General features: G+C 49.6%; 1 protein-coding gene across 1 annotated transcript in view; it reads right to left on the bottom strand.

The window, feature by feature from the left end:
* Positions 1–18,461, bottom strand: part of CIITA (class II major histocompatibility complex transactivator) — a gene marked incomplete at its 5' end in the record, with an annotated part of 33,282 nt that extends 14,821 nt beyond the window's left edge. The window contains 10 exons of the mRNA XM_080680509.1: positions 899–967; positions 1,518–1,655; positions 2,542–2,685; positions 3,114–3,266; positions 4,312–4,356; positions 6,779–6,859; positions 7,037–7,099; positions 9,732–9,827; positions 10,092–10,238; positions 18,410–18,461. Of these exons, the coding sequence (XP_080536635.1) occupies positions 899–967; positions 1,518–1,655; positions 2,542–2,685; positions 3,114–3,266; positions 4,312–4,356; positions 6,779–6,859; positions 7,037–7,099; positions 9,732–9,827; positions 10,092–10,238; positions 18,410–18,461 (988 nt within the window). The remainder of the gene's footprint in view (positions 1–898; positions 968–1,517; positions 1,656–2,541; positions 2,686–3,113; positions 3,267–4,311; positions 4,357–6,778; positions 6,860–7,036; positions 7,100–9,731; positions 9,828–10,091; positions 10,239–18,409) is intronic.
* Positions 18,462–19,002: the final 541 nt, after the last annotated feature.

Genomic DNA, 19,002 nt, shown 5'->3' with positions numbered 1-19,002 from the left:
TTCCCACACCCACTCATTCCCTCATCTTCTCACTCCTTCATGTACTCACTAACCTCCTTCTTTACTCACTCACAATAGGGAGGACATTGGTGGGGTGTTAAGAGTTAAGATTGTGAAATCCATGTGTCTGGTTCAAATCTTAGCTCCACTACTTATTAGTGTATCCTGAGCATGTTATATATCCATTATGCCTCAGTTTCCTCATCTGTAAAATGGGGGTAATATGAGGGTTGTTTGTGATGTTAATGATCTACACTAATAAAAGAGTAAGATGCAAATTGACCATAACTTCATGACACCTACCAGCCAATCAGGAGTGAGTATGCAAATTAACCCAACAAAGATGGCAGGGTAATTTGCATACACAGGCACGGGCTGGCTGCTCCAGGCCTCTGGGCAGCATGGGAAGGCAGAAAGGTGGCTCCGGCTGGAGCGAAAGCGGTGCTGGCAGCCAGGGGAAGGAAGGCCCATCTTGCACAAATCTTCGTGCATCAGGCCTCTAGTTTATATAGAAGAGTACTTGGAACAGAGTAAGCACTTACTAACTTGGCCATTCACTATTTGCTCTTTCATTCTCACCTTCTATCCCATACTCATCATCAACTTCTTCCATCCCCTCACTCAGTCACCCACTCTTCTTTCATTCATTCTCTCAACCTTGCAAACAAGATGCAGCACTAGTGTGGGCTTATTGAGGGGTAGGTCCTCAATAAATGTACTGAAGTTTGAGTGCCAGAATGAATGCTGATATGATGGCAGAATCAAATGAGTAAATGAATGAATGAATGAATATGCCAACATAAGCAGTTGAATAAATGTTGAGTGAATGAGTGAAGTAAAGCCAGACTTGGGCTCCCGCCTCCAACACCCAGGGCAGAGGGACCCTGCTACCACTCACCAGGATATTTTGGAAGCTTGCTGGAGACTTTGCGAGCTTCCTGGCATTGGGTGGGGGACATCTCATCCTCTGGAGATGAAGAAGACGGTGTCAGAATTGGGGTGAAGAGTACCCTAGGGTCTTCCCTCCCTCCGAGGCATTTAGTCCTTTGAGTATGCAGAAGTATGCAGAGGGTAGAGCCCACAAGGGCTGGGGGGTAAGGGGGTGTCACAAGGTGGGGACTTGAGATTGTATCCTGCTCAAAGATGTCTTTCTTTGGCCAGCTTTACTTTCAAACATTTTCACCAATGTTTTTAAAAATCACAATATGTAACGAGTCAAGATTTCCAGATTCTGCTGACAATTCAGAATTTCTGGCCACACTGGGCTTTCCTGCCAGGTGACAAGCGGATAAAGGCTGGTGGCCTGGTTTAGGTGGGACATGGATTCTCCAGCTGTCCCCTTGTCCACCCTCCCAGACCCTCCACTCTCTGGACACCCTCCCTGCCCTGTTTACATAAACACAGCCTGCTTGTCCCTGCAGGCAGCTGTGTGTGGACCTGATCTTCCGCAGCAGCAATTCTTTCCCCAGGGCCCGAATCCTGCTTCCAGTGCCTCTCAAAGGCCCTGAGCCCTGTACCTGTTACGTTTGCACGGGAGGTCAGGGCTGGCTCTGGCATGCTGGGAAGGTCAGCTGCAGCCGGGGCGAAGGGGCTGGTAGAGCCAGGCCGGTCTGGGGACTTCGGGAGGCTAGAAGGGGGTGCTTGGGGCATCTCGCCTACATTAGGTGAAAAGGAAATATAAGAACAACCGGATGCCCAGCCAGGAACCCAGTTGAGTCACCCAACCTCAAATCAGCCTGCGGGGCTTGGAAAGTCTGGGGAGAGGAAAAGAGAACTTCCAATGGACAACATTTCAGGATGAAGTTGAAGAAAAAGCTCTGGAGTTACATCTAGCTCCTGAAACCTTGGTTTCCCAACCTGTGAAATGGACACAATTAGCTCATAGAGAGCTTAGGTCAGTGTTCATTTTCCTAGAAGCCCAAAATGTCCCCCTGCTTCTGGGGCGCCTGTGCCTTATACATAAATTGGCAATGTGACCTTCAAAGGATGCTCTTCAATTGAGTGGAAGTATAGCCCTGGCCTCATTCTCTCTCCCATCTCTGAGAGCCAAACATGCCTTTCCCTGGGCAATTCACAGCCCATCATTGTGGCCGTCAGAATGGATCATTTTACTAATCACGAAATAAGGTAATTCAGAGAAAGCTGTGCAAGGATGCACACCAAACTGCTCACAAGGTTTTACTAAAAGAGTGAGGGAGAGACTCGGTGATCCTTATAAGCATCTCTTATTGTTTGACTTTTTAATGCATATGTATTGATGTTGTAGTTTTAAAATATAACAATGTTTAATAGAGCGGGGAAAAGAAGGAAAAACGAAGGCTTAGTGGGGAAAAGTGACACTTGAAGGGCACACAGCCACTCAGTGGGTCACTCACCCAGACCCCCTTGGGGAGCTCTGCTCCTCTACTTTGATTCTTGGGAAGTGGAGACAGAGAGGAGGGAGGATCATGAAAGGGTACTAGGCTGCACCTGCCAAATGCCTGGGGAGGAGGGAGTAGTCAGGTAGCAGGAGAGGGGTGGGGCCAGGCCTCCCTCACTCACCTTGGTAGATGAGTATACTGGACACCTCTGTCCCAGCTCCTGAGATTTGCCAGAGCCCCTGGGGCAGAGCAGGAAGGGTAGGGATGATGTGGATGGGCCCAGCAGGGAGACTCAGGCAGCTCAGCAAGGAACTGGAGGGGGGCGCTGCAAGAGACCAAGGCAGTGAGGTGGGACCCTCCACAGCACCTGTGTTTGTAATCCTGTTTTGTGATTATCTGACTCTCTTCCTAAAGGGCTCCAATCTCCTGAACAGCAGCAGCAGTGTCTGCCTTGCCCATGGCAGTGCCCCTGGCACCTGGCAGAGTGGCTGGCACAGAGGGGTGCTCCCTCCACAGTGGATGGATGCACTGGCTGGCTGTCGAATTCTCTAATTGGTGGCGATTCCCTGCTGTGCCTCCCAGGGACATGTTTTCTGGCACAGACCGAGTTGATGGGAACCCAGGATAGGACTGGCTGGGAAGGGAGTGGGTGACACTGTTTGGGGTCAGGATTCTGTCCCTGGTGGGCCCTGCCTTTGTCACTCCTCTGGCACAGGGAGGGGGAAGCCCTCCTTCTCCCAGCCCCTCACCTACCAGGCGTTAGGACGGTTTCCTCCAGCCCGGTCTGGACGGATGTTGGCTCCTTGTTGAACAGAGCAGGGGGTGATGGGCAGGGCAGAGCCGAGGAGTCACTCACTGGCCCCACCAGGAAAGTACCAGTCACCATGGGCGCAGTCAGGGGCTCGGCTGTGTGGAAGACCATGTTAGAGGCTGCATGGGATCTAAGAGGGTGCCTGGAGGGGCCTTCCTGGGGTGGGAGCGCTCTGGGAGCAGAGTACATCTCTCTCCTGGCAGTTGGAGGAAACTCCCATCTGCTTCTCAGCCCTGGGCAAAGCTGGTTTGATTAGCAACTACTCTGTGCTGGGCAGCCAGGCCCCTGTCCCCAGCCCTCTCCTGTGCCTGGGCCCTTAGACCTTCCTGAGATGGAGACTCGTGATGGCCCCATTAAGCCACTGAGGCAGGACAGACTTTACGTAGGCTGCTGGCCCAGGGCTCTTCCACTTTCTACAGCCAGTCACAGAGCTCCCAAGGAGACCCAAGCACTTCCCCAAAGAAGAGTGGTTGCACCCCCATTAGACTGGGGCAAGGGTGTAATGGGGAGACTAAGAGGGTAGAGATTTGCTTTCCCCATTAGATTGGGAGCTCCCTGAAGACAGGGACTGCTTCTCCATTATCCTGGGATCTTCATGGGCAGGACCCCTACCTCCCTGAGGTCAGGGACTAGGCTTCCTCCATCAGACCATGAGCCTCTCATTCCTCGGTCTGTTCCCCAGGGGCTGGTCTTTCCACCTTTGCAATAACAACTGGGTGGGAGGAGGTGGGGAGGAAGCATCTGGTGGGGAAGATGGTGAGCTAGGAGGAAGAGGCTCACTGAAGCTTGGGGGCGGGCGGGCACGGGTGACTGACTGCACTCTGAAAGAAGCAGTGAAGCAAGGCGAGGATCTGCAGGAGAGGGAGCAAGGTCTCAGCTCTGACTCAGCATAAAGAAGAGGGAGGGATGTTAGGCAGGAGGCTCTACAGGCGAAGCTGTTTCCCAGCAGCCCTTGGACTATACAAGCTTTGGGATTATAAACTTGTTCTCAAACCCAGATCCACCTCTCACTAGCTGTGTGATCTTGGACACGTGGCTTTGCCTCTCTGATCCTCAGCTCTCAAAAGCCAGTTTCTGTGTGTACTTGAGGAGCCCTGGCTGGCCCGCCTTGCAGCCCCCCTGCCCCCCTGCCCTGCTCACCGAGCTTCCTGTGCTTCAGGTCTGCAGGCAGCTCCTCTGGGAAGGCTGCAGAGAGAACACCAGGGTCAGCAGGCCCAGGGAAGGGGTGTTCCCAGCCAGGAGGGGCTCCTGGGCCCCAACAGGCTAAATAGCTTTGCCTGGGAGGTGGCCTTGGGGGTCCCACTCCTGCCCCCTGACCATTCCTGCTCTCCTCATCTGTTTGTTTATAACCAAACCCCACCTCGAAGCTCACAGGGCAGGAAGTACTGGAAGTGGCACAAGCACTGAGGGGACACACAAGACGAGTTTGAGTTTAAAAAAATATGAAACACCTGCTTTTGATCCCTTCCTAGCTGTGTGTCTTTGCAACACAGCCTCTCTGAGCCTGTGAGCTCTCATCTGTGAACTGGGAGTATGGGAGGATGATTCTACCTCACAGGAATACACTGAAAATCAGTGAGTGAGCATCAAATACTTAGCACACCAATGGAGAAAACCCCTAGGTGTCCCTTAGCAAGGGGTAAACAAACCATGGTTCATCCACCAACGAAATACTGTGCAGCCCCTGAAAATGAACAAGGAAGGACGCTGAAAGATATATGGGGAAGTGTGCTAGCAGCTGCAATTCACTTAAAATTTTCCAAATGTAACATGAATGAATGGGTGGATGGATAGAGGGATGGACAAATGGATAGAGATGGGTTAAGGCAAATACAGCCAAATATTAATTGTAGAATGTAAGTGGTAGCTATGTGGTTGTTTGAAACACAATTCTTCCACCTTTATTGTATGTGGCCAATCTTCATAATAAAATGTTGGGGAAAATACTCAAAATGAAAATGAGAGAGAGAGAGAGAGAGAGAGAGAGAGAGAGAGAGAGAGAGAGAGAGAACGGAAGGAAGGAAAAAAGGAAGGAAGGAAGAGTTCTTTGGAGGCAAGACAATTCTCCATCAGTGATTCACAAGTGACTTCCCAGACTGTTAAATGAAGAAAGCATTTCTTTCTCTCTCTCTCTTTTTTTTACTGGTTTCAGAGAGGAAGGGGAGGAAGAGAGAGAGAGATAGAAACATCAATGGTGAGAGAGAATCATTGATTGGCTACCTCCTGCACGCCCCCTATTGGGGATCGAGCCTGCAACCCAGGCATGTGCCCTTTACTGGAATTGAACCTGGGACCCTTCAGTCCGCAGGCCAATGCTCTACCCACTGAGCCAAACCAGCCAGGGCAAGAAAGCATTTCTTCAGGTGCAGATAGTATAGGTAAAAATGTGGCCATTTGTGTAGAAAATTAAAAAAAACAACAACTTTGAGTTGGGTTCTAGATAAATAACATGTCTAACAAGGCAAAAAGGAAATGACAGCATAGGTTGTCTTCAGAGAGGGGAACTGAGAAAACTGAACATAAAGAAGTTGGTACCGGGCTTACACGTGGTCTGGCACATAGTATGCACTTGATTAACTCTTATGCCTACTTTATAGATATTTTCATTCAACGGATTTTTATTGAGGAATTACTGCATGCCAGGCACTGTGGTAGATACTGGGGATGTGGTGATGAGTAAAAAAGACAAGGTCCCTGTCCTCACAGAGGGGGAACTAGGCAAAAGGCAATAAATAAAATTAGTTCAGACTATGACCAGTACTAAGGTGCTAGGAGAGACACAACAAGGTAAAAGTAAACGAGGTAATCACATGAAAATTGTGGTCAAGGAAAACCTCCCGGAGGAGGTGACATGTTAGCCAAGACCTAAAAGATCTGAAGGAGCTGGCCATGGAAAGAAGTAGGGGAATGACATTACAGATAAAGGGAACAGCAAGTGCCAAGGCCCTGAGGCTAGGAAGGGTCCGTGGGTTACAGGAATGGAAAGAAGCCAGTGTGGCTGGAGCAGGGTGGCTTATGGGTAGTTTGGAGAGGTGGAAAGGGACCGATCATGCAGGCCTTGTGGTATGTATTTTGTAGCCATTGGAAGCTTAACAGGGAAGTGGAATGATAGATTTGTATTTAGAAAGCTCACGTTGGCTGCCAGATTGAGGAGGCAGGGAGACTGAGTAGGAAGCTCAAAAAGGTGCAGGTACTTGCCACGCTCACAGGGAGCATAAGTAGCAGATCCAGGATTAAAGCCCAGTCCTTGCTGATTCCAAAACCTGCGCTTGAAGAGACACCCCCCCCAAAAAAAATACAGGGGTGTCAACTAAAGACTAAAGGGAAGCCAGAGCCTAAAGGTCCTTCGGACATGGCAGTCAACACAGCCAGTGACAGAGACCCACCAGGAGAGTAGCCACTTGCACCGGGGCTGTCTGCTTCCTCCCTGGGTCACCAGGGGGCCGTGGTGAGGGGAGAGGCTGGTGGGACACCCACACCCAGGTGGATTAGACAGGACTTAATGAGGGAAGCAACTGAGAGCCTCTATAGGCTGTGGAGCGAAGGCAGGGCCAGCAGGGCCAGGAGTCAAGCGAGACTGGGTAGGACCAGGGCGGGGCTCACTCACGTCTTTTCTGACTCTTTTGTCCTGCTTCCTCCAGCATCTCCACACTCTCGCTGATCATGTCTTCTAATCCTATGTGCTCGACTTTGGAAGAAAACCAGATGCCAACATGCACAGTCAATGGACACCCCAGCTGAACCCATGTTGTCCCTCTGTTGGGAAGGGATCTGACCACCCATAACAGAATGGTCTTCAGGCATTACAGTGCTCCCCAAGGAACAAGGAAGGACATGTGGGCTGAGCCAAGAGCCCCCAACTTACTGAAAATGTCTTTGCTCAGGCCCTCGAACTGGGAGTCCTGGAACACATACTGGTCCAGTTCCGCTGCCCAGACAAGGAAAAGTGCAGTCAGTGAGTTCTCAATAATGTTTGCTGAATGAATGATCAAATTCATGAAGGAACACTGAGCCTTCGTGGGCTCTTAATCTAACTGAAGGGCTGGAGTATGTATCCACAAAAACTTATCTATTACTATAAAGGTGTGCAGCGCAGTGTGGATGAGTTGTCAGGGGGGCTTGAGTTTCAATTCCAGCTCTCTCCCCCACTATGCAACCTTGGGCTAGTTACTTAACCTCTCGGGGCCCCCATTTCATCATCTGTGTCATGAGAATAAATAATGCCTACAACCCAGGGACCGATGGTGAGAATTAGAGGCTCTATATTTAAAGCATTCAACACAGTAGTCAGTACACAGTAGGCACTCAATAAATGAAGTGGCTAATTATATGAAGGAGAATGTGGTTTGGAACCTATAGGAAGACAACGATCATGGCAGAAGGTCAGAGGAGAGATTGGGATGAGGCAGTCAGGGAGGGCTTCCGAGAGGAAGGGATCCTGGAGCCAGGCCTTAAAAGATGGGGCAGAGCCTGAGAGGTCGAGAGTGGGGGCTTTCTGGATATTTGGGGTATGTATGGGAAACTCTGAGAGACAGATATCTGCAGGAGAAGTTTCATGTTGGAGAAATTTAGGACTTAATTTTATAGATAATTGGGAGTCATTAAAGGCTTCTGAGCTGAGGAATGGAAGAAAGGCAAAAATGATGATGATGATGATGATGATAATGGTGATGATGACTATAAGGGAGGGGTGGTACTAATATTTACTGAATGCGTACTCTTTGCAAATTCCTTTTCTAACTACTTTACATACATACATGTGTTCAATCCTCCCCAGCCATTCCATGGGGAAAGTGTGATTATTATTCCCATTTTTTATACATATGAAAGCCAATGTAATATTTCAGGATGTCTCAAATGATTGCGTGCCCAGGCCAGGGTGTGGCCTTCTAGGAGCAAACCCACAGACTTGAGGAGCTCAGGCAGTTCCACTTCCTGTGTAGATGCCCCTAAGGGAGAAACCCCCAAATCGTAGTGATGCCCAGGTTTTTTACTATGGCCTCCCGTTGTGAGGAAGTGTGAGTGCCCTCAGCCCGAAACACTTCTGCTTCCTGCTAGTAAATTCCCAGGAAGAAAGGAAGCAGGCAGGCTCTCGGTTCTGTAATTTGAGACACCTCTCCATCTTCTGCCCTGGCGTGACACTGGACTGAGCCCTGGGAAAGACCAGCCGCATTTGTGCTGAGCACAGGCCTCCTGAGTGACCTGCTCCTGGGGTTGCCAGAAAAAGGGCAACTAAGAACAGTTGTGCAGGTTGTTCAGTGTACAAGGTGCCCAACTAAGAGGACAAATGGGGGGCAGGAAATTCAGCCGGCACTTTACATTTTTTAAAATTGATTTTAGGGAGGGGAAGGGATAGAGAGAAACATTGATTGATTGCCTCCTTCACACATCCCAACCAGGGATCCAACCCGCAACCTGGGTAAGTGCCCTGACCAGGAATCGAACCCGCCATCTTTTGGTGTACAAGACAAAATTACAACCAGCTGAGCTACAGCCAGCTGAGCACGTGGCCAGGGCTCAGCCTGCACTTTAATAGCCAAGCGGTTACTTTCCGGTGGGGGCTGTGTCTTCCAGAAGAAAGGCTGCCTTTTTCTACCTCAACAAAGTCTCTGTGTGGGATAGTGGTGGCTCCGGTGAGGAGGGATCCTTACCCCACCCAGCCCCAAAACAACAACAATGCAAACACCTCTCCCCCAAGACTTCCACCTTTCTGAAAGCCTAGCTCTTTTTAAAGCTGCAGTCCAGCCTCTCAGCTTATGCCTTAGCAAACCTTCCCACCCCAGATACTTCTCTTTTTGTGGTTAAGAGTAAGACTCTGAAATGAGAAAGATGTAGGTTAGAATTTCAGACCTGCCCATGACTATCTCTAATGCAGGTTTGGGTAGATTGCTTCACCTCTGAATTTCATTTCATTATCTGTAAAATAGAGATACTAATAATGCCTACTTCCTCTGTTGTAAGGATGCAGCACATCTGGTGATTAGAGTAGTTTGGCTTAGGAGCTGGGGAGAATGGGAGGGAAGGATGGGCTTTGTTCAAAGGGAGGAAAGAACAAGAAATAGAAAAAGGTAGAGAAATGGAGGCAAAGGATGTAAAAGTGAGGTGTTTTTTTTAAAAATATATTTTATTGATTTTTACAGAGAGGAAGGGAGAGGAATAGAGAATTAGAAACATTGATGAGAGAGAAACATCAATCAGCTGCCTCCTGCACACCCTCTACTGGGGATGTGCCCGCAACCAAGGTACATGCCCTTGACTGGAATTGAACCTGGGACCCTTCAGTCCGCAGGCGGATGCTCTATCCACTGAGCCAAACCAGTTAAAAGTGAGGTTTTGTTTGCCTGTGGGTCATTAGTGGAGGGGTCAGTCTCCCTCACTTTTCTCCATCTTCTTGGAGTCCTCCCTGGAGTCTGTTCTTTGAGCCCTCACCCCACATCCCCCTTGCCCTGCTTTGTGAGTGAGAGGCTGTGGCACATGGTGAATGGGGGAGATTAACAAAAAAAGGAAAAAAACACTTCCCCTTAACTGTCCTTTTTTCTGGGCTCAGAGTACTTTCTCACCGATATTGGCGTAAGCTTCCCTGGTCTCTTCATCACCTTCTATGTCCCACAACAGCCTGCTGAACTGCTCGCAGTTGATGTTGTCCGTGTCAGGTTCTGTGGGGAAAAGCCCTGTGAATGAAACAGGAGAGATCTGGGAAGAGGGCTGGTGGGGGAGGCGGAAGAGAGGAGCGGGGCTTGACTAGGAGACGTTCCCAGTGCGAGAGCCAGCCTCCTGCCAGGGTCAGGAGCTGTCCGCGGTGCTGACCGGAGCTCCGTGGCCAGCGCTTGCACTGGTTGCTGCCAGTCTCCGCTGCAGGCTGAGGAGGGGGGGCGGGGGGGGGGGCGGGCTTGGGAGGGACCGGAGGGAGGAGAGCGCACCTGAGCAGAGGTCCATCTCTTCCTCGCCAGCCAGGTCCATCTGGTCATAGAGGTGGTAGAGCTGCAAAGGGTCGGCATTGCTGTTGAGAAGCTCCAGGTACCCACCTTCTAGAGGCCCCAACTCCATGGTGGTACACGGTCCACTGCCTGGAAGGGAGACACACTTGGTCATCTTATCAGATGTTGAAAAGATGCAGAGAATTAACATAGTTACCAGCTGAGTTACTTGGTAAAGGCCGGGGTTGGGGTAGCCAAAGAAAGTGCGCAAAAGAGCTCATTCAGCTCCTCTTATATGCTCAGGACATGGGAAGAGGAAGCCATACTTCCTTCCTTCAAAAAACTTACAATTACACTAGGTCCTAATGTGACGAGGAAGATGCTCATGATACAGGAGAGGAAACTGAAGAAGTGTAGGGTCAAGACATCTTACATCTGGTAAGCCAGGAGACCCGAGTTCCACATCTTGCACTGCCATAAATGATGACAGCTAAGATAGAGAGCACCTACTATGTGCCAGACCCACAGGCTAGTACATTTACTCCTCACATCAATAACCATATAAGGCGGGTATTATCACTATCCTGATTTTATACTATGGCTCTAGGGGAGAATCCTTCCTTGCCTCTTCTAGTAAATTAAGTCTCCGATAGATGAAGTGACTTACATAAGGTCACCCAAATCCAAGTGGAACCAGGATTTGGTCTGGGCAGACTGACTCAAGGTCCTACATTTAGCTGTAATGCTCTACTGCTGTCGGTGACCTTGAGCAATTCTCTGCTCCTCTCTGTACTTCAATTTCCTAATCTGTAAATTGAAGCAGTTGGGGCAGATTTTCTGTAAGATCTTTCATTATCATTTGTTAAAGGCCATAGAAAGTACCTTAGATGCTACTTCATTTAATCTTTAAGATAACCTTGGACATGTCCACACAAAAACTTGTGTACAATGCATAACAGCCAAAATAACAGAAGCAACTTAAATGCCCATCAATGGATGAATGGGTAAACAGGATATGGTAAATCCATACAGTGGAATGTTATTCAGCCATAAAAAGAAGTAAGTATTAACATATGCTACAACATGGATGAAACTTGAAAACAATCATGCTAAGTGAAAGAAGTCAAACAGAAAGGCCCGCATATCATATGATTCCATTTATATGAAATATGCCAATTAGGCAAATCTTTAGAGGAAGATAGTAGATTAGTGGCTAGGATTGGGGTAGAGTTGTGGGGGGAAATGGGGAACAACTGTTAATGATACAGGGTTTCTTTTGGGGAGGATGATGAAAATGTTCTAAAATTGACTGCACAGAGGATTGCACAACTGTGTGAATATACTAAAAAGACCATTGGATTTAAATGGGTGAATTATATCCCAATAAAGTTTTTATTTTTATTTTTTTCCACTGACTTTATTTATTTATTTATTTATTTTTTTTTTGAGAGAGAGAGAGAGAGAAACATCTATGTGGGAGAGAGACATTTATTGGTTGTCTCCAATCCAGGTATATGCCCATGACCAGGAATCTAACTTGAGACCCTTTGGTGTGAGGCTGATGCTCTAACCACTGAGAAACACCAGCAGGGCAAGTTTTTAAAACAAAACAAAACACCAACCCTGGAAGGTAGGCTAGCTCTGGCCTGCTAAAGCCAATTTGAAGCCTCACCTGTGTAGCTCTAATACCCCCACCTGCTCCCTAGTTCAGGTAGTCTACTGCTGCAACAAACCACCACAAAACGAGCACTTTAAAACAATACAGCCTTCTTCTCTCACAGTTCTGCAAGCCAGAACTCCAAAATCAAGGTGCTGACAAGGCTCTGGTCCCTCTGGAGGCTCTGGAGGAGAATCCTTCCTTGCCTCTTCTAGCTTCTGGGAACTGATGGCATTCCTTGGCATGTGACCTTGTTGGCCAAGCCACTCTAATCTCTGCCTCTGTGGTCACATCACCTCTTTGTGTCTCAAATTTTCTGCCTTTTTTTTATAAGGACACTTGCCATTGGATGCAGGGCCCACCCGGATAATCCAGGATGATCTCATTTCAAGATTCTTAACCTAATTACATCTGCAAAGGCCCTTATCCAAAATAAGGTCACATTCTCAGGTTCTAGGGATTTGATGTGTTGATATCCTTTTGGGTGCCACCATTCAACCCACATGGGACACAGATACATGTTGGAAGGAATCAGAGGAAGTTTGTTGGAGGAGGTGAGAGAATAGCTGACCTTGAAGGCCAGGGATGTGAGACAGCCTTCTGAGAACCCCCACCTGACCCAGGAGAAAACAAAGCTGAAGTGGGGAAGGACAGTGGGAGGGTAAGACTGAGAGAAAATACACATAGCTTACCACTTCCAGGTGCTCTTTTCCTTTCACTCAACAACTTTCACTACCGATAGGGGGTGAGGGGCGGGTGGGGGGATCTCAGCACAGACCCAGAAGTCACAGAGAATGGACTTTCTAATCCAACAGAGGGCCCTGGCTAGAGTTGCCTGTTTATAATGGGTTAGGTGGTGGTTATAGGAACCCAAACAACAGGTTTGCATCAGGGCCCAGCCAGCCATGACTGGAGGAAGCATAACTGAAAGGCCAAGCTACCGCCCTTTTCCTGGGCCAAGGCGGGGGGGCGGGGAGACAGGGGAGGGAGAAGGGCTGCATCTCTCCCAACACGTGGCCTGAGAGCCCCAAGTGGGGTCTGGAAATCATAAAGAACCCCACAATTGGTTCGGTTGGCATGGTTCAGTGGTTGAATGTCAACCTATGAACCAGGAGGTCCTGGTTCAATTCCTAGTTGGGGTGCATGCCCTGGTTGCGGGCTCGATCCCCAGTGTGGGACGTGCAGGAGGCAGCTGATTGATGATTCTCTCATCATTGATGTTTCTGTCTCTCTCTCCCTCTCCCTTCCTCTCTGAAATCAATAAAAAAAAATTTTATATAAAGAACCTCACAGATGGCCCCACAGAGACTACTTCTGAGAGCTCAGGTAAGCCACCTATCTATCTGGACCCCCATTGAAGGAATCTACGTCATCACAACTTGGGGAATCTTAGAACTCAAACAAGACCACCTTGGTTTGTTCATGTGTCTGTAAGTGGTACAGTTATTGGGGGTGGGGAGGCTGGTGGCCCCGGATAAAAAGGGAGGAGACACACTATAAGAGCTGCAGCCAGGGGCAGAGGGGTGCCTGCAGTGCTAGTGCAGAAGGTAATCTTCCTTCCAGCTCCCTGGCCTCCCCACCCTCCAGTGGCCTTTCCTCTGCATGTCCCAACATTTCTAGCTGCAGTCAATGACCTGGAAAAGGAGTCAACACATTTTGGGGGGACAAGAGCCTGAGTCAGATGCTGGGGAGGGGAGGGGAATGAGGCTGCTGTGCTGCATTAGCAGATCAGGCCCCCAACTCCAGTCCTGACCCCTCGCTCTACCTAACATGGCACCTATGCCAGTGCTTAGCCTCTGCTGGGTGCTGGAGACTCCGAGATGAATCAAAGGCTGGCCCTGCCTGCCAGGATCTGTCTACAGAGCTCAGCAGTTGACAGATTTGGCTATGAATTAAAACTGCCCCAGAAAGAATAGAGAGAAAAAAGAAAAAAAAATAACCTGCCTGGAAAAGTTGCTAACCACATAGCAGCCTAAGCCTCACCCACACTAAGTTCTGATTCAGTAGGTCTGGGGAATGGCCTGGGAATCTGAATTTTTGAATGAGCATCCTTTTGTGTCTCCTCGACACATTCTGAGCACTAAGAGAGGTTTTATTTCCACTCATCAAGAAGACACTGACTCACCTGGCAGGGCCTTTCTTGAACACCAGGAAGGCTACAATTCTCCTTCCCCCAAGGGAACTATCTAGAGCCTCTGTTTCTGCTACCATTGGACACTTCCTCAATTCTTATATTTTTCATTTCAAAAGTCCCTCAGCTGCTCTGCCCTTGATCTAGGAGCCCTCAGTCCCACAGCCTAGATTGTTATAATAGCTACAAGGTCTTTCCACTAATCCCGAGTCTCCCAAACTTCAGCCAATCATCTGCCTCCTTTACAATTTTTCATCATATCTTCATTCCACCTATTCTATAATTTACCTTAGCATTTTATGTAAATTAATTTTTAAAGAAACAAATATATTCATTTTAAAAGAAAAGTTTCTAGCCTGGCTGGCATAGCTCAGTGGTTGAGTGTCACCTATGAACCAGGAGGTCATGGTTCGATTCCCGGTCAGGGAACATGCCCGGCTTGCAGGCTCCATACCCAGTGTGGGGCGTGCAGCAGGTGGCCAATTGATGATTCTCTCGCATCATTGATGTTTCTATTTCTCTCTCCCTCTCCCGTCCTCTCTGAAATCAATAAAAACATATGTATTTTAAAAAAGAAAGAAAACTTTCTAGAGTTGAAGGCAAGGACTCAGGCATATACATGAATGTTCATAAAAGCCCTATTCACAATAGACAAGAGGTGGAAACAACTCAAGTACCCATGGACAGATAAACAGATAAGCAAAACATGATCTATCCATACATTGCAATATCACTCAGTCATAAAAAGGAATGAAGTTCTGATCCAGGGTACAACACAGAGGCGCCTTGAAGGTGTTATGCTAAGTGAAAGAAGCCAGACACAAAAGGACAAATACATGATTCCACTTATATGAGGCACCTAGAATAGTCAAGTTCTTAGAAACAGAAAGTTAAATAGTGGTTGCCAGGGACTGTGGTGGGGAGAGGAGAATAAGGAGTTATTGTTTAATGGAGACAGACTAAGTTGGAGAAGATGAAAAAGTTCTGGAGATGGATGGTGGTTACAGTTGTACAACATCGTGAATGTACTTACTGCCTCTAAATTGCACATTTAAAATGGTTACATTGGTCAGGTTTGTTATTACTTTAGAAAAAGAAAACTTTCTATAACTACTTCATATGAAAAACAAACCCAAAACCACAGTATCACTTGCCATTGAAAACAAAACAAGGTTATCAAAATAATGTTAGCTGCCTTACCAGTTTGTTAAAAAGGAACCTTCATGAGTACCACACAGCCGTTAGAGTGCTATTAAAGACCCCGACACACAAAACAGACGGAGGATGAAAAAGAGTCAGAAAAGCACCCGTTCCCTCCCTATGAGAACCAGTGTCAATTAATGCCTCTTGGAGAATGGTCTTTGGACCACTCACCACACATGTGTCCAAGTCTTTGGGAAACCTCCCTGCTGCTCTGGAGACCTCAGTTCAAATCCTGACTCTACCAACCACTTGGCTATGTGGCCTTTGACAAAACCTCTCGGGGAAGTTCCCAGAGTTTCTGTAACATGGAGAGAGGACAGGGGTTGGGACACATCTGTGCCTCTCAATGTGTGTATGACCACTGGACTCCTGAGATAAGAATCGCCTGGGATAAATGGTTTAACCTGCCATTAGGAGGCCCACCCCAGGCCTAGCCAATGGGGTTTAGGGGCAGGGCCTTGGAACCTTCACACTATACAGCCGGCCAAGGAACTAGGGGTGAGTTAATTAAATGTTTGACCAAATATAGCAGGATAATTTTTAAGTTGATAGTGACATTATACATATCCAAATGGCCTTTGGCCGAAAAAAAAAAAAAAAAAGGTTCCCCACCGCTGCTAGAACAAGAAGCACTGATTTTCTTAACCTTCTGGTTGACCTGAAGTAGTTCCTTGGGTGGGGGAAGGGAGCAGTGCACAGATAGAAGACTTTCTGCCCAAGTAAGGAACCCCTAGCTGCCACTGGAAGCGGGGTGCTGTGGCCTTCTGGGCTGTACCCCTCCCCTGTATCAGGTGGAAAGAGGGGCCGTGGGACTCAGAGAACTGCCGTGTTAAGGGCCCCCCAGACAGAGCTAGACATGGTGGCTCCTATTCCAGCATTCTGGGGCCCTAGAGAACGCATGCCCCCTTTCCAGGGGCTCAGGACCCCAAAGTGAGGCAGAGATACCAACCTTCAAAGACATTCCAGAAAAGACCCCGCCTCCCAATGTCCTCAAAGAGGAGCGGATTTCTCCAGCGGCTAGCTAAAGTTCCTCAAGTTCGGGCTGCCCAGAGCCCTCCCTGCCGGGGATCCCACCAGGAGGGCTGTTCCCAGACTCCAGAGTCTGAGCAGGGATATGATCCAACAGGGAAACTGAGCCCCACGCCCCCTTTTCAAGGGCCCCCACGGAGGAAGAGCTTTCGTCCTCTGCACTCACCTGCACGCCTCTACAGTCTCTAGGAGGCGCAGTCAGCCTAGGGCTGACCCCACCACCTGTTTTCTGCTCTGCGTCCCAGTCCCTCTGCGGACACTCCCTCCCACCTGGCTCTCCCTGCCGCATTCCTTGGCCCCAGCGTCCGGGTCCTTCAACGGATGCTGGAAACCACGAGTTTCCCAGCTCTACATCCTGCACATCCTCTTCCCCTGCTCCCAGCCTTGCTGTGTGACCTTCGGCAAGTCGCTGCCCGTCTGAGTCTCCATTCCCAGCCCGACTTTAGGGGCTGCAGAGGGGACCTTGCTCACCTACCGCTGTTTCCTGGACTCCCGCGCGGTGTCGCGCTGCTGGCGGCCTCTCCCACCAACAGCTCCGGGGCTATAGTGAGCCTGGGATGGCCAGTCACCTGGCCACCCTGCCTCCACCCCCGGCAGCAGCCCTTTTTCTCTTTCATTTTCATTCTGCTCCACGAGGCTTGGGCCAGACTGGGGAGTCAACAGGCATCCAAGCCTACCCTTGCTGCGTCTACCACGTGGCTTCTCAGAAACACCTCCGTGGCACCCCTACACCCCTGGGCGCTTCCAGGGCGTCCCCTGCTGCGGGGGCGCCAGCCTGCCCATGGGCATGCGATCTGCACGCCCTGGCTTGCAGAGAGCTCATCCCCTTGGTTTTGGTCTAGCTCACCACTGTGAAGGCAGCAAACCACCCTGCAGGGCATGTGAACCAGAGCCTGCTCTCTGATCTTTACTTCCAGGAAGCTGGGTGCCCTTTCAGGGGAGGGGGGTGGGGGAGGAACCACGCCTCAGGGACCTGCACTGGAGGTTCAGCCCAGCAACCTGGCATTTCCAATGCCACACCTCCTTCCGCATGACTTGCCTTCCTCCTCCAGAATCCTGGACCTCTGCCCTGCCCACCCTGAGATCTTTGGGGTAGGGGGGGTCACTTCCCTTCCCAGGCTTGGATTTCCTCACCTGGAACTGAGGGGGTGGGTCAAAGTGACTTCTCTCTCCCCCTCAAAAACTCCCCCAACAGAACTAGCCCATAGCTCAGCTGGTTAGAGCATCCACCTGATACGCCAGGATTGTGGGTTCAGTCCCTGGTCAGGGAACTTACAAGAACCAACCAATGAATGTGCAAATATGTGGAACACCAAACCAATGACACCCCCCCCCCCCCCGCCCCCGCTCAAATCAATAAATAAAAAATTTAAAAAGCAAACAAACTTCCCAACAAGCTCTGGCTGCATCCAACAGAGCTGGCAAACTCGTCATAATCTGGGGTTCAGAGGAAGCCACACATTTCAATGGTGTCTGAGCAAAGGAGTCCCACCACTTTCCACCACACAACAATGGCAACACCAATAACATCGGGCTCCTATGATGACAGTCAGTTCCTACAATGTGCCAGGTTCTGTGCTAGACCCTTTAATTCCTCGCCATTGTCCTGTCAGAAGACACTTCCCCTTTTACAGCCCAGGAAAACAGCCTCAGAAAGGGCTGGCGACAGGTTCAGGGTCACACCGCAGCCAGCCCACAGTGCAGCTGGGATTCAAACCTGTGCTCTGACTTCGGAGCTGGTGCAAGTTGTCTGTACTATGCTGTCTCTCACCATCTGTCCCCTGTCTCCCACTTCTCCCCCAAAACATCACTTGGAAACTGGGGAGAGGGCAGCGTCTGTCCAGAGGCCAGCTGGCTGAGGCTCAACAACTATACCAAGGGGCTGACTCTGGCTTTGGTTTCCCTGCTTCCGCGAGGATGGGGTGGGGTCTGGCAGGAGTCCTGTCCTTCAAGGGCACCCCTCAGTGTTTACCAGGCAGCTAGAGGGTCTTGTGATTGGCCGAGCCAGGCCACCGATGCTGAGGGCTAACAACACACCCTCTGAAAGTGGGCCCTCAGAACTCTTCAAGGGCTGATAAAACCCTCTCACATCCCAGGCATCTGGACTGACTGAGTGCCCCTCAAGTGGAAGGAAATGGCCAACCACCTCACTTCTTCCAACAGTTATAGCTGGACAAGGGCCCTCTCTCTGACCCCCCAAGCCCCCACTCCAGAGTGTGTCTGTTTATTTAGGATGGCAAGACTAGCTGGGACCACCCTAAATTAAGAAGCATTCTCAACTTCCTCCACCCACTTTTTTACCTTGGGGCTCCGGCAGGTAGGACCCCGCAGGGCGTGGAGCCAGGCAACGCATGGTGTAGGAGACGCAGTGAGTCCGGCAGTCCCTCCTGGCACCTTCAGCCTGCCCAGTGGTACTTTCAGATGCTCAGCTTAGGAGCAGGCAGCCTCATCTCTAGCCTGTTTCCCTACACCAGTCAGGTCAGGACAGGAGCCCGCCAAGACTAAGCCAGCATGCAAAGAAAGCAAGCAAGGGACCAGCAGAAAACTCTCCCCCTACAAGGTGGCCTCAAGCTCTCAGATCTCTCTGTTCTAGACACCACCTAATTTGTCCACACTCCCTTAAAGCCCAACTCCCGCCACTCCCCAGCTGGGCTCTGTTAATTTCAGTTCCTTGTTGTGGACAAAATGGGGTGACAGAAGAAGGTTGTAAAGTTGTTTGCTGGGGGGCCCTTCAACACACTAACATTCTGAAATGATGGAGACCACAGTGGTGCCAGATGCCAATATGTGCCATACTCTGCAGGATGGGGCCAGGACTAGAGATCCCCAAATATCCTAGATTCCACTCCCCTCCACCACTACCCCTACACCAAATCACCCTGAACTTCCTGCAC

The sequence above is a fragment of the Plecotus auritus genome (genome assembly GCF_963455305.1).
Source record: "Plecotus auritus genome assembly, chromosome: 7".
NCBI lineage: Eukaryota > Metazoa > Chordata > Mammalia > Chiroptera > Vespertilionidae > Plecotus > Plecotus auritus.
This window is presented reverse-complemented; position numbering and strand designations above follow the sequence as displayed.